Raw genomic sequence first — 25,899 nt, 5'->3', positions numbered from 1 at the left:
CTTCATTCTGCTGGCTGTGTTTTGAGAGTGTGCTCAGCACCCCCCCACCTCCACCACCCACCTTCAACTTTCACTGTTAATTAAAATGATAAGTGAGTATCCAGATCTTGTTTTTTTCCCTCACCCTCCGATCTCAGTGAAATGCTAATTAAACAAGCTTCATTAAATCACATTTCACTTGCTGAGGGGACATTAGACTCAAAATAACTCCAGCGTTTCGGTGTGTTTTTTTTCTCCCCCTCTCTCTGTTTATTAAATATGCTGATTTGTGGATTGAAGACTACAGGTCTGAATGAAGCGTCGCCTGCAGAGGCCCCAACGCAAACAAGGGCGCCCTCCAGAAAGCCATCAAAATGCAAATAGCACTGTTTTAGAGTAAATCTTCCTGACCCATTAACAGAGTTCCCATATTATCTTCCGCTCTGATCTCCTAAAGACAACGCCGTCAGCCAGACGAGAACGAAGAGGGTTTTCTGATTCTCCTCGGCCCTCGACTAACAAGAGACCCATTTAGCAAACAGTGGAAGTGTGTCAAAGTGCTGTCTAATTGCTGTGGTACAGTAGCGCCATTGGCCAATCCGTTTCAAACATCTGACATGAAAAGAGCAGATTGTCGATAGAGACGAGTGGGAGGCATCATTAGGCGCTGGAGCTTTGCTTTATTACCAACATTTACATTCACACTGTGGACCGTGCTGTGGATATCGTAACTATCTGCTGCTCGTTACTTCTTGGAAGTTGGTCGCACAGCCCTCAGGAATCTGCTGTACTGTACACAGTGTACCGAGCTATAGCCATTAACTCTGACCAGCAATGAAAGCTTTTAGCTTCTGCTGGAGACAGCGACACTGATCAAAGAGTGGAACAACAGCTTTCTCCTCCTCACAGGCAAGGGTCAAGGATCCACGCAACAAAGACAGCCATTTAAATTAAAAAAACATCTTAGAGCGTCTCGTACCCGCCTCTGCTTTGATTTTGAAGAGGTGGATGTGGATGTGTGAACATAAATGACTCTGCCAGAGTGATACAAAACTGATGAAACTCCCTTGAGGATACCATCAAGACACAATTACACAATTCCTGGAGCTTGATGATAAATGTGTGAGTGTCACAGGAACAGTACCCAGGGTGACTGTGACACAGTGTTAAATTGTTAGTGCTTCAAAGGTAATTAGATTTTTTATTTAGGATTAATGGACTATTGTCTGAATGGGTGATTCTTCATGGATGCTACAAGCCATGACATTCAAATATAAATACTTTCTTCTTTGATACTGTCTATTATCAAACAATCTCAGATGCTGGAAACTGAACCAGTTCATGAGAGCATTTTATTTTTCTATTTAATGCTGTAAAAAAAACAGGAAGATACATACAGATTACCACTTTCAAACATTACGTCAAGTATTTAACACGTCAGTACTTCTGCAGAATTACCAAATAATTTAATGATGAAGGTGAAAGCCTGTAGCTTTGGTTTAAAACATGGATGCTCATTATTTAAAGGTTAACCATTAACCGACACTAACAATTTTGATCGATCTCTAGATATCTGTAGCATCTGAGCAGGCTTTCTCTGCTGGAGATCTCACAGTTAACAGACCAGACTGTCCCCATATCATGAGAACATGTTGCTATTTCTGAGTGAAAAACTGTAGAAAAGCTGTCTGCTGAGGGTTGATTGCATTGAACGTGTTCACATGGAGGTTACTCACATTCTCATCGGAGCGGCTACATGCCCGGTGCAGCACGCACAGCTAAAGTGGAAAGTTAAACTGACAGCTGCACGCTAAACACATGGAACTGTTGATATTTTGATGGACCAATAGAGCACTGCATTTCTGCTGATCTTGACAGATGGGTCTGTGTGTGTGTGTGTGCGTGTGTGTGTGTGTGACACGTAAACATGACACATGTAAAAATAACCCCTTGATAAAAATTCAGTAACTTAGCGTCCATTTATACATTTCTATGTTAATGGTTAATCGGTTAACAAGTGTTGGTTTTTGGTTAGAAAAATAAAACTAAATGTTTATCCCTAGTTTAAAAGCAGCAACGTTCTCAGTAAGTAAGTGAGTTTCTCATAAGAATCCATATGAAACAACCTCACAACGAAGCTATTTCTTTATGCGCTCTAATATTTGCCATTGTCTGTGCAAGCTCTACTTCTGTTCATGGAGAGGGAGTCTGCACAACTCTCTGTGCTGTAAAGCAATGGAGCACTAAACTGCATTTACAGAATGCTTTAAGTGTCTGTGTAAGGTGAAATCACCTGAAAGGACAAAGCCATAAAGAACAACCCAACGCTGCAGATCCCTTTAGCCGTCTGAGGCGTTTTACTGTCTTTCAGCTCATTGCTTTGGTCTTATGGTCCCAAACTTTACTGTCTGGGTTTCGTCTCAACCTCCAGTTCAGTCTCAGCGTGAAGATGTTTTCAGTAACAGAGCTACGATAAACCCACTTGCCTAAGATCTAGTGGCAGAAAAAGCTACTGAACATAGTGGAGCACATAGCAGCTGCATTTGATTTAAAAATAAAAGTCAAAAGCACATTTGAAATGGAAATATATCATTTCCAGATTACTCTAAGTTCCACACAGACATGTCACTTGAACACCTGTACTCATGCACACACAGACAAACACAATTTCACACTGACACACGGGCATCCGGGGTCCCAGTCTCCTTAGGTGTAGGATCCAAAGCCCCATAATTATCACGTATCCACTTAGTTTGCCACTAATCAAAGGCACCAGCTGATTGTTTTGGAATCAAAGGGCATGGACACGCAGCTTCCTGTGATGTTAAAAGACAAGTAGAGTTTTCTTGCCGCTTTGTAGGAAGATGGATAATGAAGAGCGAGGGGTTTCTTTTAATTACACCTGCACAAAAGAAATGCTCAGAGACAAACTCAAAGACTCCACTGAATGTTGATTTGTTCTCTGATAGCACCTGGAGAGTGAGACAAACACTTCCTAGTTACCTCCTTCAGCGAGGTTATGTGTTCGCTTTGTTTCTCTGTCTGTTAGTTGGCAGGATTATGTATAAACTACTAGACGGATTACCACGGAACTTGGTGGAAGGATGCATGAACATAGAAGGAGACAGGAAAGAATCCATTGAATATTGGTGCGGATCTAGATCAGGGAGCAGATCCAGGAATTTGTTTTTCACTTTCACACACATACAGACACACAAACGCTGACAATCAACTTGATTCAGGCTCACACACAGAACGATCAGAGCAGAGATGCTGTGGTGAACACAGTGAGCATTAACTCCAGATGAAAACTGAGCTCATTAGTTTTTGTGCAATAAAAAGTAAGAGGCCCATTAGGAATTCAATCAAGCCTGTTCTCTAAACATGGAGAAAAGCAAGAGTTTCATATTTTGGTCCACAAGCTGCAGGTGACATGACATAGGTCATAGTGAATTGTTAAGGAGAAGCTGTCTCTCAGCAGTCTGGGTATTAGTCCGTCAGGAATCATCTCCCCGCTTCTAGTTCCCGTCTACATTTGTTTGTTTGTTATTTAGCAGGATTACACAAAAACTGCTTGACCGATCGCCTTGAGATTTGTGGATGGTTTGGGCATGAATGATCCAATGTGAAAAGAGCATTTTTCAACATTTTCATAGATTTTTCAGGAAATAATTCATGGATCTTGCTGAGAAAAACCAGGGATTATAAGGGGACTGATGTATAAGAGTGTGTGAAAATCCAGATCTAGTGAATTTAAAAGTGCTTTCATAAGAGGACTGTTTGGGCCTGAGAGTTCATATTCCATATCTCTTCCTCCACTGACATTCTTACCTTCAGCTCTTCCAGGTCAGGTCTCTCCATGCTGACCACCGCGGCGAGCAGCTGGTCCTCCAGACCGTCTCTGGTCACTGTGAAATTTATCAGTGTGCACTGGGCCTGCAGCTCCGGCTGGTAATGAGGGCTGGCAAGCTTGGTGTGCAGGATGAGGCGGAAGTTAGGGTTGTACTCGCACTCCTTGTCTCCGATCTTTATGTACCTGTGTGGGTAAGTGAGAGCAGCTAAATAGAAGTGATGATTTCCATGATACCAAAGCAGACACCATTTAAGGTGATAGAACACAATCAGCAATTGTGTGATCTCACTTTCATAAAAAAGTACTAGACTGATGTTTACTATATTTTTCTTTTTGTTAACAAATCAAATAAAAAGTGCTAAAACAAATAAAAAGTGCTAAAACCAATAATCTCTGCCTGTTTCTGTTTCCACCCAAACACATAAATCTTTAAAGGCCCAGTGTGAAGGACTTAGCAGCATTGAGCAATGAGGTTACAGATTGCATCCACGTATGAAGATAATAAGAAAGACCTTCTCTAGAGCAAATGTCAGGTTTGTCCATTAAAAAGGCTCCTTCAAAGGTATATTCAATAATATATACTTTTTGAAGTATTGGAATGTAAGTAAAGTGAATTTACTTGTCTTTATTTAAATTGCATAAACCAAGTATCTATATTTAAAAATATTGTTTTTTTAATTCAAATTTTTTTTTAATTTTGAAATTGACCTTATTAAATGATGTGTTGCAAACATTAATTCAAGTTAATGTTAATGCCTTTTTACTCTTTAATACACTTGACAAAATAGGTATCGGTTCTTTTATAACCTTTCATTTTATTTATCTCTAAACATACTTTCTCAATGTAATTAATGCCTTTTAAACAAGGTTGGATCTTTTTATAAAAATGATTAAAATCCAGCCTAAACTTACAATCCTTCAATAATACAGACGCATTTCCCCAGGTACCAAAACAATACTGAGATCAAATACCCAACAGAAAGTTTCAGAATGCAAATCACTTTTGTGAAACTGCTTACCTGCCCTTCTTAATGGTTTCTCTGCCCAACAGAGGTCCAAGAACAGGATCCATTGATTCCTCCAAGTTCTCTATCAGAACCGGGTCACCTGCTGCTAGTGCTCTTTCCATGGCATCCAGGTATCTGTCAGGGCAGAACAGCAGGAATTCATGTATCCAAAAATCTTTTCAAAAAAGTGACAGGTGCACATTTAACCGTGAAGCCTCTTACCCTTTCTGTCCGATGCGAACGACACGCAGGTCATCCCCATATTTGGTTTTGATCCATTTGATGCCCTGTAGCTGGGGGTCCACCATGAGGGGCCAGCGCTGGCAGGTGGTGAGAATGGTTGCGTTCTCAGTGGACATTCTGTCAGCAGGCAGGCCCTCGTTCTGCCAAATGGCGATGTCAGCGCTATCAGTCAGCATGGTCAGAGGGTCCAGGTCAGGGGTTACCGGGATGGGAACCTGACAGATTATATATGTTGTTTGAATCATGTGTATTACTGTTAGCATCTTAAAGTGAAACAACGGTAGTCAGTCATACAGGACCACATACATTACTTTTGAGCTTCTAACCACTAAATCCACAGATCTCAGTCTGTCTGTTTGAGGAACACTGATCTCGAGAACAGTTCATCTTATCAGCTCACACCTCAAATGTGTAGTGCAATTTGGAAACCGAATTTCTTAATACACTTTGAATAAACAGTCGGCCAATGTTCTGCAGCAACGCAGGCTGGGACTCATCGACGTTAGAGATTTTGCCATTTAATGACAGGAGCAACAACAGCTGATTCTCCAGTTCAGGGCTCTGTGGACTGAAGGCTCTTATATACTTCTACGTATCCGTTTGTCGGAGAGGTCTCAGCGGGGGACAAAGAGTCTTTTTGATTTTTACTTCTCCGACGACTATCCGTCTAAAAACAATTCTCCGCCAAACCCATAGGTGGCACAACGGAAGACGAGCTCAGAGAAGCCTACCCCATTTGGGAAGAAGAAGTCCACGTGTCTCTGTTTACATGTTAGCTTGCGTCCCACACACTGAACCATGGCAACTAACAGAACTAAATAAAGTGACACCCAGCGGGTCAAGATGCTGATGTAATCGTTTCTTAGCGCAGCGGTTCCCCGGTCTTGTTTCCGAACTGTGTTGCTGATTCCACAGCTTGAATCTGCTTGAGGCTACATGTAGCTAGAAGCTACACGGAGCTAGCTCCCCCCCAGCTTCCACACACAGTCAGCAGGGACTCCCGGCACTAACAACTACTATCCAGTGTTTGCTTCTAACCTGACGGTATTATAGAAACAGTGTCATGATAGAAGTGGAATTAAAGTCGTGACGGCGGGTTCTTGCACTGTTACCACCGCAGTTAGCATGGTGGCTAGCCTAGCCCGCTAGCCTAGCCTGCTAGCGCCGTTTTGAAAGCTTGTTATAACCGTATGTGACCGTGCACACATGCCCTCAGTGCTCGAACGAGCCACCGTCAGCCGGACAACTCCGCTGGCTTAACACACACGTCACATTAATCGTAGAATCATAGTTGTGTTCATATCTGTGGTTGTGTTCGTGTTTGTGGCTACAAGTAAACAGGAAGTTTGAGGTCCGGAAATACGGAAATGACGTCATACGGAAATGATGTCGTTCGCGGACCAATCACAGCCAAGAGCGGTCCGTCGGGTCTCCAACATGAAGACGGATAGTTAGAAAAATCAGACATGTACGAAAAGCTGTCCGAAGCATTCGGAGAGGGCGTTTCACGACGGATAGGGCGGTCTTATCTGTCCGTAATAGAAAAAACGGAGAGGCATAAATTGGCCTCTCCTGCAGCAGCTCTTTACTTGCTGCCACTCAATTACTGCAGGTAACTTTTCTAGTTTCAGAAAGAAAGCTGCAACCAGCATCACCACAGGCTAAGCAAACAGCTCATCCTAACCAGGCATGTTTACAACAGGCACTGTGTTAGTCTCCTCAAGCACAGGGGAGTATAAAGCTAAATGTGCCCTTGACATAAGCATCTAATAACCTGACAGATACTTTTATCCAAAGTGACAACACTGAAGCTTTAGTACAGGAGAACTTATTGACTTGTGTGCAGAGATGGCAACGCCTGACAGACCAACTATGGTAAAGTTTCCTTTACACTGATAAATAGACAATTGTGATAGAATCTGTAACTGGAGTGATCCTGTTTACGTTCTTTCACTCAGCACGATCAACAGAAGTGATTGCAACAAACAGCAGGTTTGCAGTGGAGATGGTTTTGTTAAATGTGTGACTAAAATAAAGAGAAGGTAACTGAGCCTTTCTTCAACTTGATTAATGTGCTGCTCTCTTTACTACAACCTCCACCAGCATCACAGACTGAATATCTGACAGGTAAAAAGCTGTTAATGAGAAGAAGATTACTGAGCCCTTCCTACCCTTACTTGAAGAATACACATGGTTTCCTAAAATATAAATTATATTTATGTAGCTCTGACTATTATTTCTAACTGTTCTTGTAACACAGTACTCTGAATGCACCAGCATAACTAATACAAACAATCATACATGTTGAAATCTGGATGCTACACTGATGAATGTTGCACAATTAATTAATTAAAACAAAATTTAAGTTTTTTTAAAGCCCTAAATTAATTTAGGGCTCTTTGAGATTGCTGTTGTTTCTGTTGTTACTCAAAACTCGGCCTCTCACCTTCAGCTGGCTGAAGTAAGACCTCCACATGTTGTCCATGAGTTGCAGTCTGTAGTGTTTGGTGAAGTATCCCAGGTAGGAGATGAAGGCAGTGATGAGGAGGACATCCCCGCACAAGGTCCTCTCCTGTTTCTTGAACTCTTCGACGGCCTCCGCCCAACGAACATTCTCAGACACCAGACCTCCCACCTGAAACGCAGACCAAGAGAGTTATTTTTTAACTTCACTGCAGCACATTCCCTGTGGAATCTCCTGTAAAATCAAATCTAAATTAATCTGCTGTTGTCGATGTCAGGAACAAAAGAAAATCTCAAGAACAACAAGTCCTTGTTACCTTCAAGTCCATTTTTATTAGGTTTTCATATCCTCTCATCACCTCCCTGCTCGTGTACCAACTCTTCCTTACTGCAGAATTATCTAATTTCCCCCCAGGGATCAATAAAGTTCACCTCAATATCTTATCTCTTCTAAACTTGAGAGGCCCAACACCTTGATACAGACTCTCGCTTTTCAGTGCACATCGTGGAAACACTGTACATTTGAGCAGGTTCAATGCATTTGCATTGATATTAAGTGATTGACTAGCAGACGAGTACAAACCCTCGTTCTTGTTTTGCTCTTGTCGGCCCTTTGGAAGCTTCTTTTGAATAATTGTGGTAATAATACCAACAGTGTCAACACCCAATTTTGTATTGCTGCTGTCAGCAGGAGATTTACACACTGGCAGATAGGAAGGGATTTATGAAGGCTGCATATGTGAGTGCATGTGTGCAGACATAAATACTGTGTACCTATGGAATAGACAGCTGAAATAAAAAGCAGAGATAAAATAGCTGTATATGCAGGAGTACTTTATTGTATGTGTGTCTAAAAATACAAGTTTCTCAAAGGGATAGTTCATCCAAAAATTAAAATTGTTTGATTCTACTAAACACTTTTGGAGTTTCAGGGGTAAACAGTGTCCTTGTCTGGATCGCGTGGATCACAGAGGACATATAGGCTTAAAAATGACCTTCTTTCGAGTCAAATTTGAATGTCAGGGCTTAGGGACACTTGGGCAGTATGGATGTATTTGTTTTCTGTTGTTTTTTAACGTTTGAAGAATCGGTCACCATTTATCTCAAGTGGATTTGGCTGCAACGCTGTTTACCCCTGAAACTCCAAAAGTAATTTGTGGAACCCTTCACCCACTGCTCCATCAGTATAGTGGTGAGTAGATAATGAGTAAGTTTTCACTTTTGGGTGTACTATCCCTGTAATCTGTTTATTTTACAAGTTATCCACATCTCTACATCATTATTTTTTTAATTTTGCCTTCGGAAAATGTTTGAAATCTTCTATTATGCACAAAATGTAAGTAAAAAGTAGAACATTTGAATTATTCATTATGCAGTTAAATGCCCCTCTATAAGTGTAATGTTACAATACAGCTTAACAGTATTTATTTGAATGTGTAAGCAGCATTTTAATGTTACAACTCAATCATCTGCTTTGAGACAAAAGCATTAATTCAAATAAATAAATGTGAAGGCAAAATATTGCTTTGTACTACTTTATTCCTCACTCAAAATTAACCTTGGGGAAAACTGGCTAATCAAGACTACAGCCAAACTGAGTCAATTTTCTGTGTAACCACCACCTGGATGACTCTTGATACAGAAAAAGATGTGAATCTGTTAACATTGCTTTGAGCTTTTTTTGTCTATAGGTTGTAGGATTATTTTTGGACATTAACAGTCCGTGGATATCTGGGATCGTAGCACCAATGGAAAGTAAGGGTTCAACTAATTGTTGCAAGTGCCTGTGCTGTCTGTGTGTTTTGATGTGAAGGATTTCTGATTGAAAGGAAATTGTCTGACATTGGTGGGGAACAATTATTCTTTCCATTAATACCCCTAAACAAGTACACAAATATATGATATCATATGAGAGAGGGAGTGTGTAAGAAAGTGTGTGTGTGTGTGTCTGTGATTGTAAAAGGATGCTCTGTGTGAGACCACTGTTCCCCTCCTCACCAGACGGTTGGCCAAAGAGATGGTCCGACCGGTTGCTTCTGCATCCTGTTGGCACTTGAGCTTGTCTGCAGTGGCTTTATCAAACTTGGCTGTCAGCTTTGCCAGGTTCGCATTAAGGATCTGATAGGCCACAAACACACGCACACATATGAACACACACACACAGAGATAGAGGGAAATTGGCAGTGGTTAAAATACGGCATGGTCATAAATAATCCTCAAAGACAGGAAACAAAAAGGACTAAAGTCTGTCTATGAGAGAAACTTGGGAGTGTGTGAAAAGTTGGGTAAAACTTATGATCCCTATGGATTTATTTGGCATATGGAAGCAATTAGCACAAGGACAAACAGGATTAATCGGTGGTGAGGCACACAGGTTCAGTAGATTACTTTGAGGATTGCTAATTCCCCTTGGCTCTGAACCCTATCTCCACTCAACCGATCTGACTGAGGGCTGAAAAATGACAAGAAGTCCGACTGGGTCTTATTAAGAGTCGTCACTCTGCAGGGTTGGACAGAAGCAGCAGAGTCCTGAGCACTACTCTCTGTGCTGAATGTCAGCGCCACTAAGAAACAATTATTTACAGCTGCTTTTATCAATAGTGTTTTTGGGCTGATGGATTTGGTTTTAGATTAATGAACAGTAAAAGCCTTTAATAGCCCTTACACCAGCTTTGTATTGATGAAATGCTGCTGCTCTATCATTACTGGCATAGCTCATGTGTCAACAAGCCTTGATAAAATAATTCATATCCTGAAGTTGGGCTCCAGCTTAGAGCCTCTGGTTGTTGTTGTTTTATTTTGTTTCATTTCTGTAGCATCAAATTCTTATTATATTGCATATCTTCAGGGTTTGATAGAGTTGTTGATCCATACTGATGTCTCTGAAAAAACTTTCATAGCTAGGTGCTGAGATCACTGTCTTTCAGAAGCCATTTTTCAGCCCCCACTGTTTTGCACTAAAGTCAGCTTACCAACTAAAAATGCACTAATGCAAACATTAGTGTCCTGTCAAAGAAATGAATAGACGGCAAGTACTGTATATATATATATATATATATATATATATATATATATATATATATATATATTAAATATATAAAGGTGATATATATGTTTAAAGAACATATAATCTGCATTTTAGATATTGAAATTGTATTACTTTGAAACAGAAAGTTGGTATATAGCAAATAAATCTCACAAAAACTCAGTACAACACGGTGGCTCACATTGATCTTGCTCTTGATGGCAGAGAGCTTGATCTGTGCAGCAGCCAGCTCTGCGTTGGCCTCGGCCAGCGCCAGACGCTTGGGCTCCACGTCACAGTAAACCTCGTAGAACCTGACGATGTTTATAACCCAGGAGCACAGACCTGCTGCTGCATTCGACTTGGAAGCCACCAATTCTGGTTGGAACTCTGGGTCCTGGAGACAAACAGATGAATCAACACATGCACAAATACTACTCACTTGTTTATTAGAAAATCATATATAAACATGAGAAACCATGGATGTCTCTGAAAACTGAAGGCAGGTGGTGTTCTTGGTGAATTCAGACACAAGTTAGGTTATATCTGCTGCACTGACCTACCTGGTTTCTGCTCCAGTGAACTTTATAATTTATTATAAACTGTTAAATTTGTAACGCTTAATTAACTGGTTTACTTTCTCTGGCTGTCATTTGGACACTCAGCAGCCGTAATGTGGCACCCTCATTGTAATCATGCCCATGCTAAATGTATGACTTATTAGTTGAGCTTGCCCAGCAGTAGACATTACATACTGTGTACTGTTAGCGTAGACTTAATGAATTAGGGCCAATTGAAACACTCACCTTGAGGTAGGGCTGAATAGCTTTAAGGCAAGTGTCTGGGATGTTCTCTTTGTCAAAGTTTATGAGCGCGAGCAGGAACGCGTCCACCTTGGCCATCACCACCTTCGCAGCCTTCCAGCTGCGGTCCTTTGGGACTTTCCCACGAGGCGCCATCAGGACCATGACGGCTGCAGTGACATTCGTCACAGCTTCCACTGGAGAGCCGAACGATTTCAACTCTGTCAAGTTGTTCTGACATAGAAAAGAGAGGGAATAATGGATGGAAATTAAAGAGCTATAATGGAGTTTGAACAACTGCATATCCCGTAAAAAAGAGAGAAAAAGGAAAGGATTAGAATAAAGGAAGAAGAACCTGTGCTGACTTTGAGAAGATAACAGAGAATACTAATTAGAGCTCTAAGCAGTGATTGAACTGTCGGTTCTGCTTGTTTGAGCAGAGAGCACCTTTTAAACAGAGGGTGTTTTCTAAAAGAACATAGAGGACATTATTTTTGCAAAACCGGCTAAGTCCTGTGATTCAATAATCTTTTATACAGTTCAAGGCCTACGTGGACATAACTATTACACTGAAGCTGGGAAAACGAAATCCAACAAAGGAAAAAGAACACAAACCCTCTTAAACACAAACACATCTAGGAGAGAAAAGTATGATTGAGCAAATCAATAAGACACAGCCAGGGATGAGAGAGTAACTGACCTTATTAAGAGTGTTAAGGGCTTCCTGAGCAGCTTGGAGAGCTGGTTCTGCTTTGGCCAAGTCCCTCTCACAGTCTCTCTGTGTGCCGCTGACCACCACAGCAATGGCTGCCACCTTTGCCTCTTCCTCATCAGCTATTGCTTTCTCCTTGGACACCTTCTCGGTTTCTACCCCGACCACCTATGGACAGAACACAGAATTTAGTGATTGTTAATTGTGCAGCTTCAGACAGAGGCTCAGCTTTCAAAGCATGGACATGTGATATATGATGTAAAAGTCATCCAGTTGTCAGTTTAATTCACATTTACTAAAAAACAGATCAGCAGCCAGAAAAGTTCAGCCTGCAACAAATGTATACATGCAAACATGTATTTCTCTCACCTATCAGATCTATAGCTAAAGCTTAAACAGAACAGAGGCCATGTTTCTCTGAATTTCACATCTTGTACTGAGCAGTTTCTACATCAGACACCAAAAATCTATATATGGATTATCCAGACTGGCGAGGACATTTCTCGAAGGATTTTGTTCCAATGTAATTTTAAGTCTTCGAGCACCAAAAGTGAACTTTGTTAGGAGAAGAAATCTCAGAGACAGATATGACAAAACCTGGACAAATAAAACATCAGACTAGAGTCAGTGTAAGTGAGCAGAAGCCAACACTTTATGTGAGTTAGTTTCTGCAGTGTTTCTAAGAGAGAGCACATGGTCTTGCCTGAATCAGTTTGTCAGCGTCCTCGTTCTTCTGATTGAGTTCCACTTCTTGGGCAGCCAGCTTGGCCTTGAGGTCGTCCACCTATCAGAGAATGAGACATGGAGGCCAGGAGGTCAAGAAGACGTAATGGCTGATACTACAGCTGTGTGCGTGGATCAGGATGAATGAACTGTAGATCATATACACTTGACCTGAAGGAAAGAGTTTACAAACAATTCTAAACACATTTTTACCGGATCATTAAGAGTGAACTGGTTGGCAAAATGGCATTTGTTTACATAACCTATGTAATTGTATCTATTTAAAAGCAATTAAATTGTAAATATAAGCCAAGGGATCATCTAAGTAGTGGTGGTAATTATATCATTTTCAAGTACTATTGTTATATTGTTAACTATTCTTATATTAGTGTTATCAATTTATTATTTTTAATACACTAAGATACTAAAATAAGTGACTGTGAAACATTCAAATCGTTTTTTGTGTATGGTCTTGAATTGCAAAGAATATGTATATCATGACCATTAATTAATTTATTACTATCATAATGAAGGCAGTTTTGAATGGCAATGTTGATGATGTGTGTGCTGGTTTATTGCTGTTGTTGCTGCTGCTTAAATTGATGTGAGCTAGAAAGAGCTAGAAACATAGAACTTGGTTCAATAACTAGACATGATATGCAAAAGCTTCAAGAAACTTGAGACCAAATTTGAAGTGCACCATGTTAGCCCTGAGCTCCATAATTCTACTATTATTGGGAAAGATTGATCCATAAACATGGGTGCTACAAACCAATCGCCATAAAATAATAAAATAGTTGGAAGATTTCTCAAGGCCATGTTTGGGACAGAAATTCCACTATTTTGTGCATATGCTCTGAGGACAAGCATTACACAATACATTAAGTACTTGATTGATGAATGTGGGCATGGCCAGCTCATCAATATCTGATACGACTCCTTCCGTGAGTGGGAACAAGCTCCAGACATGAAACTTGGCACCATAACTGGGAGAGAAATGCTAATGTCTGCCAAATATGATTCTAATTGACCTGATGGGGGCAATATGATTAGCAGTCAGAGAAGTGAAGTTCTGAGTTCCCTAGACTTCATCTGCAATACATCCACAGCTAAATAAACTCTTCAAACAAGCTACTTAGACAACAAATGGCCCCATGATGGAATCTTAGCTCCTTTTACAGTAGAAGCTACAGTTATGTGAAGTCTACTTCTTATATTTCAACTGTACCAATACAAATTTGGCATAAAGCATTATTGAATCTTCCTAATTCTAAATTAGGTGGACAACATTAGTTTGAACAAATGGTCAACACCAGTCAGAAATCTTAACAAAGGATGGGACTCAGCAGGGAATTTCCCATGAGGGCTGCTGCACATTAGAGGATTTCCAACTCTTGACCAGTTTTAATAACGTGGGAGACCACAGACATAATGAGTGATTCAACCTGTTTTTTATCTTACAATCTTCAAAACACACACACTGGGTGATTTGGCCAGATCATCGGACCACACGCTTGCCCGGATTTAACAGTGGTGATTAAAATCTCACAGAAACTTGCGAAAGCTTCTTCTTAACAGCACTACAGCCCCCTTCTGAACTAGAGTGTGGAACACTCCCATGATTAAACTTCAGAAGAAAAATAAACCTGGAGGAGGACCGACACTGTGCGTTCTGTTTTGCAGCGAATATATCATTGTTTAAGTCACAGCTGTACAAGTACACAACATTGGTTTGGTGAAGCTTTCTGGTCAGCTCGCTCTATCTCGCTATTGCAGGTTTCTGTCGGAGCCAATTATATTATAATAGATTGTATTAATATATTAAAAACATGTTGGATATTTACGATTCGAGATCAGAGAGGCTCCGACTCAATCGATAGCTTCATGATTATTTTGTCACATGATCAGCCCAGAGTGACCTTCAGTCGGGAACGCCCCCGTTTTGGAGGAAGGGACAAATCGAGAGTTCAAAGTTCAAGGTCACAGTTTACTCACAAAATTTGCTTATGTTTTTCTTGAAGGTGATATCTTAAGATCAGTTTCAGAGACTGTCTTCAAATTTGGTCCAAACATTCGCTTTGACTCCAAGATGAACTGATTTGATTTTGGTCAAGTCAAGGTCACGTGAGGTCACATTGTTGTGAACGTGATACATCAGGAATGCCTAAAAAGAATATTCATTACATCTAGCACAAACATTCCCTTTGAATAAAGGATGACCTGATTATAAGTTAGGGGTCAGAGGTCAAGGTCACTGTGACCTCACAAAAACGCTTTGGGTCTCGTGAACAAAACATCTCCGCAACAGCTTAAGGGAAATTGTTCAAATTTGGTACAATGTTCAAGGAGGAACTGATTATATTTGAGTGGTCAAAGGTCACGGTGATCTGGGCAAAACTTTGGTCCGTTGGTCTGGACTAAGGCTTTAACACCTGTTATTCAGATTCTGACAAAAAGCAAAAGTTTAAAGGAACCCACAAGGTAGTCTTGAAAGCCCCTAAAAATCACAATAGTATCTTTCATTTAATTGAATTACCCATTCTCTCTTTATATAACCCGACCATTAGCTGCAAAGCAATGATTTTTCTGTCTTTTTGGAGTAAAACAGGTGACATGTTTTATTTCCATCAATGAACTCACCAGTGTATTTATAGTGTGGATGACATGATAAGTTGTTATTAACTACAAGGACAATGTTTTTCTCCATGTGATGATGAAACAAGTGTGTGATAGTTTGAATTAGATTAAAGAGTGAGATCCAAGTGTGAGGCCTTAAAAATGCTTACTACTGCTTTCATTGTTTGTATTGTTGAATCTTATGATTAATGCAATTGCTGATGAGCTAAACGGCAATTTAATTGAGCCCTAAACATCTTCTCAATCCTTCAAAGCAATAAAGAGGCTCAGGAACATCGAACAAATGAGCTTCACAAAGGATCTAAGGATTTGACCTTCACTCCATTAGTTAAAAAAATGTTATTCTGTCCAAGAAGATAAAGAGGCAGAAAAAGACGAATGGCGTGCATATCGGGGGAAAAAGGTAAAGCTTTAGGTATCAAGAACAGTCATGAGCAAACACACACACACCCGCACACACAGGCTAACACACACACAAATACATACACCAAGGACGGCCATAAACAGAAATTAAAGCTGTTACAAACTCCTCATAACTCCCCGACAAATAGGGCTCTGCATTACCGTCCGACTCTGTCAAAATGTTGCACTGGGGAAATAAAAACAGACTGTTTTTCATGCTTGTCTTTCAGCTAATTAACAAACAGGAAATCAGGCCGCGGGGAAGACAGTTCTTTCGGGGTTGCGACGATTCCACAGAAAAGATTCAGGCGAACATTAGACGAGCACCAAGTGAGCCATCAACATGATGAATAGGCGAGGGGGAGACAGGAGAGGGAGGAGAGGGACAAACTAATTGGTGGGAGACATGGGTGAGATTCAATACATCTGGGCTTGTGTTTATCTACTGCAGACGAAAATCAGGTAGGAAAACGTATCTATCTGCTCCTTGTCAGTCTTTATAAAGCAGCCGACTACTACAAACTACTACTAGTACTGCTACCATTTCTAATGCTATTACTAGTACTACTACTAAAAAGTACTACTACTGCTACTGGCACCACTACTAATGATACTACTTTTACTACTAGTAATAGTTTATGTTACTACTTCTGCTACCACTACCAATGCTACTTATTAACTTTCACTACTACCACCTCTAAACTCCTTTTTACGACTACATCTAAATACTTAAATTACTACAACTATTTACTGCTACTATTACTATACCTACTTCATACTACTATCTCTGCAACTGCTTCATACCAGTCTAACTACAATAGTCTAAAACCACTATTATTATACCTGCTTAATATAACCATAATGCAGCTGCCTACTACCACCATTAAAACTATAACAGTCACTACTCACGTGACTAGTAATGCTAGTTTTGTGCTACTATTAATACCATAAGTATTCCTCGAACGTATTACTACAACTTCCACTGCTAGTGACTGTAGCTGGTAAACACATACTATATTTACCAATCCTTTACTATAACTAGTCTTACTAGTACTGCCAACAAAACCTATACAACCATTAAAGTTATTTTCACTACCACTATTACCACTCTTTCTTGCGTGCATTAAATAATACACATATTACTAGTCCAGACTAAAGCAGCCTCAGGTAGGACACCACCTCCACAAAGTTAAAGAGGGAAAAAAACACATGGAACTAATGTGTCCTCTGGGGAGCAGATGACTCATACAGCATCTCCTACAGCCAGCCCGACACACACACACACACACACACACACACACACACACACACACACACACACACACACACACACACGCATGCACACACGCACGCACACACACAGATCTTTGCTTTAACCCTCCTGGTTCTTGTTTATCATGACCACAGCAGCCCCTGGTGAGCCATGGATCCTCTTGCACAGAATGTTAAATAACAGTACTTACAGTTGTGTGGCCATCAGTGTGGATGCACTAACAAACACTGGGTGCATTAATGGTGTCTTGCTGCTGTAAAGTGTGTGCTCTCTAATTAGAGGACTCCTCAATTACCATACACCTCCTCTCTCTGTATGTGTGTGTGTGTTTCATTCCTACAGTAATGGGAATGCGGTGCACTGGGAAACGAGCACAGGACACCGTGGCTTTCAACACCCTGACGTCACCTGTGTGTGAGAGGTGTTTATGAATGTGCGATTGTGTGCGGGTGGCAATGTGTGGGCATATTTATGCAAAGCAGTGGATAAGCATTGTATGTAAGAGTAAAATTGTGTGTGTGTGGTTTTGCTTCGCTTGCACAGTGTACACCATTTATAATTAGGGCTGCTTCCCATACAGACCCTGTGTTGCATTATTCATGGCCCTTATCTGCAAACGTGTGTAGATAGTAAACATCTGAACAAATGGATTCAAGTGTAGATATTAGAGATGAAAACACAAAATGATGCGAATAAACATTTCACATAAAATAAAAAGGACAAAAGTCAACCAGGTATTTTTCTGCTCTACATAAGCAGTATCTTTAAAAGGGAACCTGGCTGCATGCGGCATCGAAATGTTAAGCTTAAGGTTAACTGGACCCAAACAGCAAACCAGGGGCAAGGCAGGTGTGAAGATAAGTGAAATGTAATAAGCAAAGGCAGGCTTGCAGTCTTTGTAGGCAGGCAAACTGAAAATTCCACATATCCAAAAACTGGAACAAAATGGCAACACTAAAATTGAATTGCAGCAAAAACAGAAGCACAAGGAACACTATCAAGAACACAAGCACAAACAAGGGATGTAAACATTAGAACTGACAAAGGAGAGAGACGAGCACAGAGACTAAGGCCTTGTCTACACAACTATTGATGTTTGTTTGGACCGATTATTCCCCCTCCGTTAAAAAAGATCTACATCCACACAACCTTCTTTTTAGGAGATCACAAAAAGACAGTAGGTGGCGATAAAGTTTACATCAATGATTCGCCAACTAACAGAGAATGTTATTGTGAGTAAGGTGAATGAGCTTATGGGGTGAGAAGTGATACACAGTCTACTCTTTTTCTAAATCACAACAGTTATACCACAGACAAACTGCATGGCTACTTGATAGGATCTAGTTCTGGAGCTTTTTGATTCTTCCAAGTGATGTTCCTCAGATGTTTGCCTCATTGTCATGAGACGATTTTGCTATACATTTACCAACTGATCCTTTTTTGAAGTAAGTATCAATGAAAAGGGCTTGAAAAAACGTAACAAATATCCTAAATTCATTGACAAGAGCGTAAGCTACATCAGCTGATGAAGACCATAAGATAAGATAGAAAGTTTGGAAGTTTTGTAGTTTGATAGAACACAAACATTTGTAAAACCCTTTTAAAGATTACATGCAGCTCGGTTAACTTTCTCTGTTTTTAATGACTGAAGATACTTTGGTTTTAAAGAATTTAAATAAAAAAAACAGGGATACTGAGCATGGAACCTGGGAAAAGAGAAACATAGCATATCTTTATCAAGTTTTAAATGGATGCTGATGTACTGTACCTGAGCTGAGGTGCTGTTGAGCTTCTGCAGGCCGTTCTCCAGCCTCTCCATACTTTTGGTGAGGAGTTTACTCTTCTGACCCAGTAGGCTGCGGTACAGATTGATCTGCTCCAGGAAAGACTTGGGCGTGGTGTAGTTGTAGCGCCGCTCATTGGACAGGTACTCCTTGGATGTATGATTCACGCTCGTGTGCACGTACGCCATGAATTTACTGACTGAGTCCTTCACTTCAGGCTGTGGGAATTATAATTTACAGAGCTGGTTACACACTGATTCACACTGAAAGCGGATGACTCTGCAGATTTAGAGGAAAAGCAATATCTCCTGAGGCTCAGGCTCTGCATTTAATTCATCTTGCTCTTGAAATTAATATCACATTCATTGTGTCACTGTGCCTGATATTTGAAATTGTATTTTCAGGGCATGAACCTCGTTTTTTTGTGGGTGCTTCATGCCTGTGTGTGTATAAGAGTATGAACTGCTCTCACATCAATATTTTGCACTTCCTGTAGGAACTTGAAGCTGACCGACTCCAGCGCCTCCTGTGGCCACTCGTGGAACCAGTCGATTGCCGTGCAGTTCACCACTGCAGGGAACTTCCTGCCGCGAACCCTCAGTTTGTTACCCACTGGAGAGAAACACAGAGCCACCTGCAATACATGGACGGGAACAAACACACACACACACACACACACACACCAAGGTCAAACAGAATTAAGTGTGAAGTCTGACACAGCAGCGAGATTGAGATAATTTGCTTTCACAGTCAGACAGAGAAAAGAATTCCTGCTCCGATCGGCACTTCTTCGTGGGCAAGAGGGAGAATGGAAAACTCTGCATTAATTATTTGCAGCTACATCATTAAGCAAATAAAGCCCCAGCGAGCATGTGGATTAAAAGTGCTTTGAGCTGTGGGCTGTGTCAGACTGATTTTCGCTGTTGGAGACTAACAGCTGGCTTGTTGAGAAGCTCGGCCAGATGCTCAGGAGCATTAGACTGAAGAGGCAAACACACAGAAGGCACAGCCAAAGACACGAATGATGACAGAAACAACAAACAACTGAAAGAAACAACAATGATGTTTTACATTTCCTGTTATATTTGTAATACAAACTGACTCAACACCCTGCTTTGATCAGGAGGGACTCTGTGTCATTAACTATACCATAAGGTTCATAACTTCTTTTAGTCTGTTAATACAAAACCATGGCAACTTGTGGCAGAGGTTGAATGTAGTGCCACATGAGTTTCTATGTATATTTATTACAAAATCCACTAGGATATGTTTATATTCTGTATGACTGATGCATCACGTAATTTGTTCCAAATAGATTGTGGGTATTTAAGATGTTAATTTAAGATGATCAGAAATCTGATGCTAAATCCATACTACACCGTCAATCAACTGGAGTCATAGAGCCACTGAAACAGAGACGTTTTCATCTGGTGGGGCAGAGACGGACATGTTTGGGAATATTGGCTTACTCATTAGGGTATTTTCAGTCACGGCGTAGCCTTCCCTGATTGGTCAGGGTCCTATCACATGACCCCCTGTCACAGATTATAATGTGATAATTTTGTTAATTTTTTGGGAAACAGATGCTCGGCATGGAGAGCTACAGGCAGTGACAGACACCTCAGCAAATTTGATGCAAACTTTCTGAGTGAGAACGACTCTTTGAGGAGTGGCTCTTTCCATCCAGACAGACTCATTTTGAAACAAGGAGAGAAATCCACTCTTTTCAAACCCGTGCCCATGGGACTGTCTTCCTCATTTGTTCACTCTCCAACCCAGAGAGGCTTGAGCTGGGAGCCAGGCAGGGCTGGAGGATGTGGGTGGTGGTGGTGTGGGCGTGCACACTGTAATAATGACAGGATAAGCAACCCCCTGGAATCCCTTATCTCCCAAGGGGAAACAAAGTGTCTGTACGTTGGTGAAATTATCTGAAACTAAGCAGCAGCAATTGTGCTTGTGATTTATATTTATGGCGTCCACCGCTTGCCGACGCATTCAGGTTCATCTGAGTGTGTCAAAAAAGAAAATTGTCTAGGGGGAGACTTCATCATAAAACCAGGTGTTTATCCAAGTCTGAGGGTAGTCTTATTTCGAGATGGTAAATGAGAGTGTGAGGCAGCATGCCACTGCTATATTAAGACAGGAGGGAGAGCAAATTCAGACGCAGTTCAACGAGAGAGATTAATGTCAAACTTTGCCCCCAAGGTAAACCACTGAGAACGACTCTTTCTGCATGATTGGTTGTGGAATTTAAAGTAATAGAAACAGCTTTTTGTCCTGAACTTGTGTTTCACCTTGAGTTGCCTGCGAACGCGGTCGATGAAGAACTTCCAGCAGTTTTCCCTCGAATCCAGCACTCCGGAGGCAGTGACCTCTGGCCTCACGCAGCTGATGATGTTCTCCACCTCGTCGTCTGGGAACAGGTCAGGTATCTCTCCTACAAGAGATAAAATTATACACATTACCGGCGGGAAGACAAGCAAGACTGAAGGCAGATGTCCTAATGTTTTCTGTTAAAGAGCTAAACTTCCAGCTTGAGAGAACTCTCTGAAACTTTCTTATCTTGTCAGGATCTGAACTGACACTGAGACTCAAATCTAGGTGTGTAAACAGAGCTGGGGGCAGCAGGAGTTAATACAGAGGACTTATGCTAATGCAGGGATCCGCTGTAAGTAACAGCCTTGCAGCAGCAGAGACGAGCAGAGCACGGAATGTGAACGTCGACTCTCTACAGCACCTAAAATAGTCGGTGCCCGAGTTCAGGTGTTTCTACCTAAGTGTTCCCTTCTTTTCCACTTGCTTAATTTTGTGTTGCCTCTGATCAGCACAAAGACCCTCTGGGTTGTTCAGACCTGCTCTGGTGTAAGATTAGGCCAGAAAATAAGCCACAAGCCAAAGTGAAAGCCAGCCTGACATTCAGACTGAATAGCCTTGTCATTTCACATCATTACTCAGGACATTGCGTTCACAGAGTTAACCGCCCTCACAATGGCACTTTTCTTAGAATCTGTACGAGCAGTTCCTGGGATGAGTTATTGCGCTCCATGACAATCAAAGAAATATGACAATGTGAGTGATGATATAGTCAAATTACAATAATCTCTGGTGAAAGATGTTTACATCCTTAATTTTACCAATGTAATTTCCAATTGTTTGGTTGTTGGATCAAACAGTCGTCAATGAGCACAATATTTAAAAGAAATTCTAATGTTCTGATCACTGTATATTACAGCTACATCAATATCAATGATATTAATAATATGCATCTTAATTCTAACTATGTGTTGAATTTATTATACATTTATATGGTAGGAATTACACAATGTATGAGTATGATGTTGTAGGATGCTTTTGTTTCCTCTGTCAGGGAAGTTTTGTTTTCATTGCTCTTTGTTTGTATTTTGGAGGATTATGCAAAAACTACTGAATTTTCTTGATTTTCTTGGAACTTGGTGGAAGGGTGGAGTACCAGTCAGCCAATAACATTTACAGATTTTTTTTCACTCTCTTTAACATTGTTGTACTTTTTCTGACATTTATTGAATCTCTCAAGACATAATGCGAGTGCTAATATCTATGAACAGATACAATTTGGTGTGGATGCCAATCATGATCCAGATATTCAAATCAAAATAAGTATTTTGAGGGGGGTAATCTATATTCACTCACTGGGAGGTAAGAAATGGACTTTGAGATCATTATCATCATCTGCCGCCGTTGCTGATCTCCATCATGACAACAATATTCATAGAATCACTTCCTCTTTAACATTTTGTTTACAATGTAAAAGCATAACTTTGTGTTGTTGCTGCCATGCTTTAAATATCAAGCTGAACTGCAGAGCTTTGATTTAAAAAGTTGTGAACTTGAAGACTGTGTCATTGTCTGAACTGACCTCTGAAATAGTCAACATGCAATTTTCTTTTTCAAACCAGTTAGGATAAGCGCAACGTTTTCTAACTGCACTCTTCACCACAGACTACATAAAACATATAGAATATTGGAGGCCTGCTATGTTTTCATTATTCCTTTTGCACTAATGCCAGAGAATAAATCTGAAGTAGCTCCAGAGCCTCACCACAGGTCAAGAAAACAGCCCATTCCAAACAGGCAGGTTTAGAACGGGCACTGCACTAGTAAGTAAAGAAAAGTCAGAACAGTCAAGACTCCTGAATGTATTGAACTGAGCGTGTTCAATACATTCTTATGACTTCAACTTTTATTTTTATTCAAATTGTGCTTTGTCTTACTTTTCAATCTTTAAATTGGAACTTGGAAGTAATGTTTTAATGTTCTTGTTCTACTTGCTGCTTTTGACATAAACCATCTTTCCCAATACTACAAGAAATGATTAAGTACATTTGTTTTTGTAAACTAACTACCAAATGATTCCACTGCTAAGATTGGTATACAGAGAATCATTTATCCTCATATTTCATTATGCTTCGCTATGTGTTGTGCTCATTGAATGTAGCGTATAAATCTACATGTGGCTCTCAGCCGAGCCTGCAATCCCTCACAATGATGTGTTTGGTTGATGAGTGAAGCCGTAGAAGCGGCACCACAGTGATTTGTTGCTGAGGCGAAGCGAAAGCATTTCTCTGTTGCAAAACATGACATGCAGTTATTAGAGGAGCCTGCTATTACCTGATGCCAGCAGATCGTTGACCAGAACCAGGAACTTCTCGTCTGCCACTTGGGCATCAGTCATTAGGAACACGGTGCCAATATTCTTCACGCCAGCTTTCATGTAAAGGGCTGCCAGGTCACACTGGGAGATAGGGAGAGAGAAAGTCACATGGAGTGAGAGGGGGACACACAGAATGAGACTAGGCTGTTAGCGGCCTAAAGATGTGTTATTCTGCAGCGGTCAATGGATGAGACCTGGATAACTGACCACATTTACATTCAATATTCATATATTTACCTGAATAAGACTGAACACTGTGAATAAGACAGCATTTTCTCATAACCTCAACCTTAGTGAGGTCGTACTCCAAATAAGCAATAATTGAATTAAGACATGTGGAGAATTCTGACCTAAGTTGCATAATGACAACATGTCTTCATCCCATTATTACATCTGATTGGAGTTTTCCCAGCATTTTACAATATCGACATGAGCAGCAGTTACCATCTGCTTGCTGTCGTAGTCACACTTTGCTCTGTAACATGTAAATCATGTTATGAATGGGAAACTCTTCTTGCAACAATAGCTGAAATAATGCTGCCTGTATAAACGTAGTCAGTGCGAGGACACCATGTGGATTCCTCCCATATTGTTGACATACTGTCAGGATTATGTCTGTATTTGCCTCAGACACCGCCATGTGTATACGTCTGAACCTCACCTGGCTGATCTGTATGCATGTTAGAAACTTGTTAAGACTCAGTATGAGACAAACAGACCAGCGCTGATGGATGTTTGTGCAGAGAGGTAAGTTTGCTGTGTAATTCTCCTCATACCTTCAGGTCACTGATGCCGTAACCTTTCTTCAAGGTGATTTGGAAAAACTCCAGATTGGAGATGAAGGCAGCCAGTCGGGTCAGACTCTGCTTGCCACTGCCGCCCACTCCGACCAGCAGCGCATTACCCCGTGGAGACTCCAGGATTCGGTTTATGCGGCAGCTACATGTGGAGGTGCAGACAGTCGGGGGAGGGAGGAAGGACAGATATGAAGACAATGTGAAGACAATCTGACTCATAATACAAACACACAGGTTGCCTTTGCCTCCCGCTCTCTGCTCTCATACAGCTAGTCACCCCCGCCCTCATCACTCTGTTTCATTAAGCTGTGCCACAATGAAATGTGTTAAAGATTGGACTCAGTTGTAGTGGACTCCTGAGAATCTCTTTGTTTTGTTTATAACGAGATGATGTCTCTTCACTGTGAATAGGGGAAATGATTTCTGTTTCACTTTGTTGTAGCTTCATTCTAAAAGAAATACAGCGACACCTCCATTGGTTGGAGCACCTGCTGCAGAACTTGGACTGAAGCTGAACTGCTTTCATCATTCAAAGCTCAGCTGACGTTCAACTTGTATCTCTTGCTCTTCAGCTGCTTTCATCTCTCACACTTCAATGGCTTTGATCCATTTGACATTAAAAAAATCCCAAGTACCATATATATTTCACATGCAAATAATTAAATTTTTTTCCCATCGATCCAAACATTAGATATTCCACTTAGCCAATCCCAGTTGACACTGCGCGAGAGGTAAAGTACACCCTGGACAAGTCACCAGTGTATCGCAGGGCCTTTGACATTTTTCAACACAAGCAAGCACAATCGAATTTCCTTACATACATATACATATGTACATTTACATATTCTACCCAGAATCTGAATCTGCCTTTGACTCTTTGTCTCAAATGTCAACAATTTACAACAAATAACTGCTGATCAACAAACAGCTAAAAGGACTGACCTTTTCAAAATACCTTGGTAGTTGTTTTTATTATGAGACTTAAAGATGATAATATAGAGAATAAATATTGTCTGCTGTAGTCAGGTTTCTGTTCTGCACATTTTACCTGAAGACTGTCTCCTTCCCTTTTTAAAGAAACTACAATCACCCATTCAACAGGACATCATTAATGTTATTAGAGCTGCTACAAGATTTCAGTTCATGTTTACATGACTCAAGGAATAAGGGAGGCATTATTCTATCATATATCAACAAAGCCCAAAGCCTACAATGTGTAAGTCTGTCTGTCAATAGCAGTTTCCCTATTCTGAATGTTGATTTCAGCTTAAACCCCCTAAAAAAGATGCAAATCTTTCAAATCTGCTCACAAATATAGACTTTCATTTTCAGCAATTTCCTGAAACAGCTTGAAACTGTAGTTTTGAGCAAAAGTTACTCAAACAGGAGCCAACTGTGTATTTTTTAGGGATGATTTTCAGTGGTGGTTTAATGCATATTTGGTGCTCTCTTGAGTATTTGCATGGTATGTGTATGTGGGACCAAATGAAAGTAAACTACACTGTGTG

At 40.7% G+C, this 25,899-nt stretch overlaps 1 protein-coding gene across 1 annotated transcript in view; it reads right to left on the bottom strand.

The window, feature by feature from the left end:
• The window catches only part of LOC133027607 (dynein axonemal heavy chain 9-like), a 127,042-nt gene that overhangs the window by 31,492 nt on the left and 69,651 nt on the right, over positions 1 to 25,899 (bottom strand). The window contains exons 50-63 of the mRNA XM_061094657.1: positions 24,371 to 24,533; positions 23,552 to 23,675; positions 21,199 to 21,341; positions 19,377 to 19,538; positions 18,889 to 19,122; positions 12,789 to 12,869; positions 12,074 to 12,253; positions 11,377 to 11,607; positions 10,773 to 10,967; positions 9,544 to 9,663; positions 7,529 to 7,717; positions 5,062 to 5,297; positions 4,852 to 4,974; positions 3,811 to 4,015 (exon numbers count right to left, since the gene is read on the bottom strand). Coding sequence (XP_060950640.1) covers positions 3,811 to 4,015; positions 4,852 to 4,974; positions 5,062 to 5,297; positions 7,529 to 7,717; positions 9,544 to 9,663; positions 10,773 to 10,967; positions 11,377 to 11,607; positions 12,074 to 12,253; positions 12,789 to 12,869; positions 18,889 to 19,122; positions 19,377 to 19,538; positions 21,199 to 21,341; positions 23,552 to 23,675; positions 24,371 to 24,533 — 2,386 coding nt within the window. The remainder of the gene's footprint in view (positions 1 to 3,810; positions 4,016 to 4,851; positions 4,975 to 5,061; positions 5,298 to 7,528; positions 7,718 to 9,543; positions 9,664 to 10,772; positions 10,968 to 11,376; positions 11,608 to 12,073; positions 12,254 to 12,788; positions 12,870 to 18,888; positions 19,123 to 19,376; positions 19,539 to 21,198; positions 21,342 to 23,551; positions 23,676 to 24,370; positions 24,534 to 25,899) is intronic.

The sequence above is a fragment of the Limanda limanda genome, chromosome 21, assembly GCF_963576545.1.
Source record: "Limanda limanda chromosome 21, fLimLim1.1, whole genome shotgun sequence".
In the NCBI taxonomy this organism is placed as follows: domain Eukaryota; kingdom Metazoa; phylum Chordata; class Actinopteri; order Pleuronectiformes; family Pleuronectidae; genus Limanda; species Limanda limanda.
Note: the sequence above shows the minus strand (reverse complement) of the source record. Positions and strands in the feature narration are given on the sequence as shown.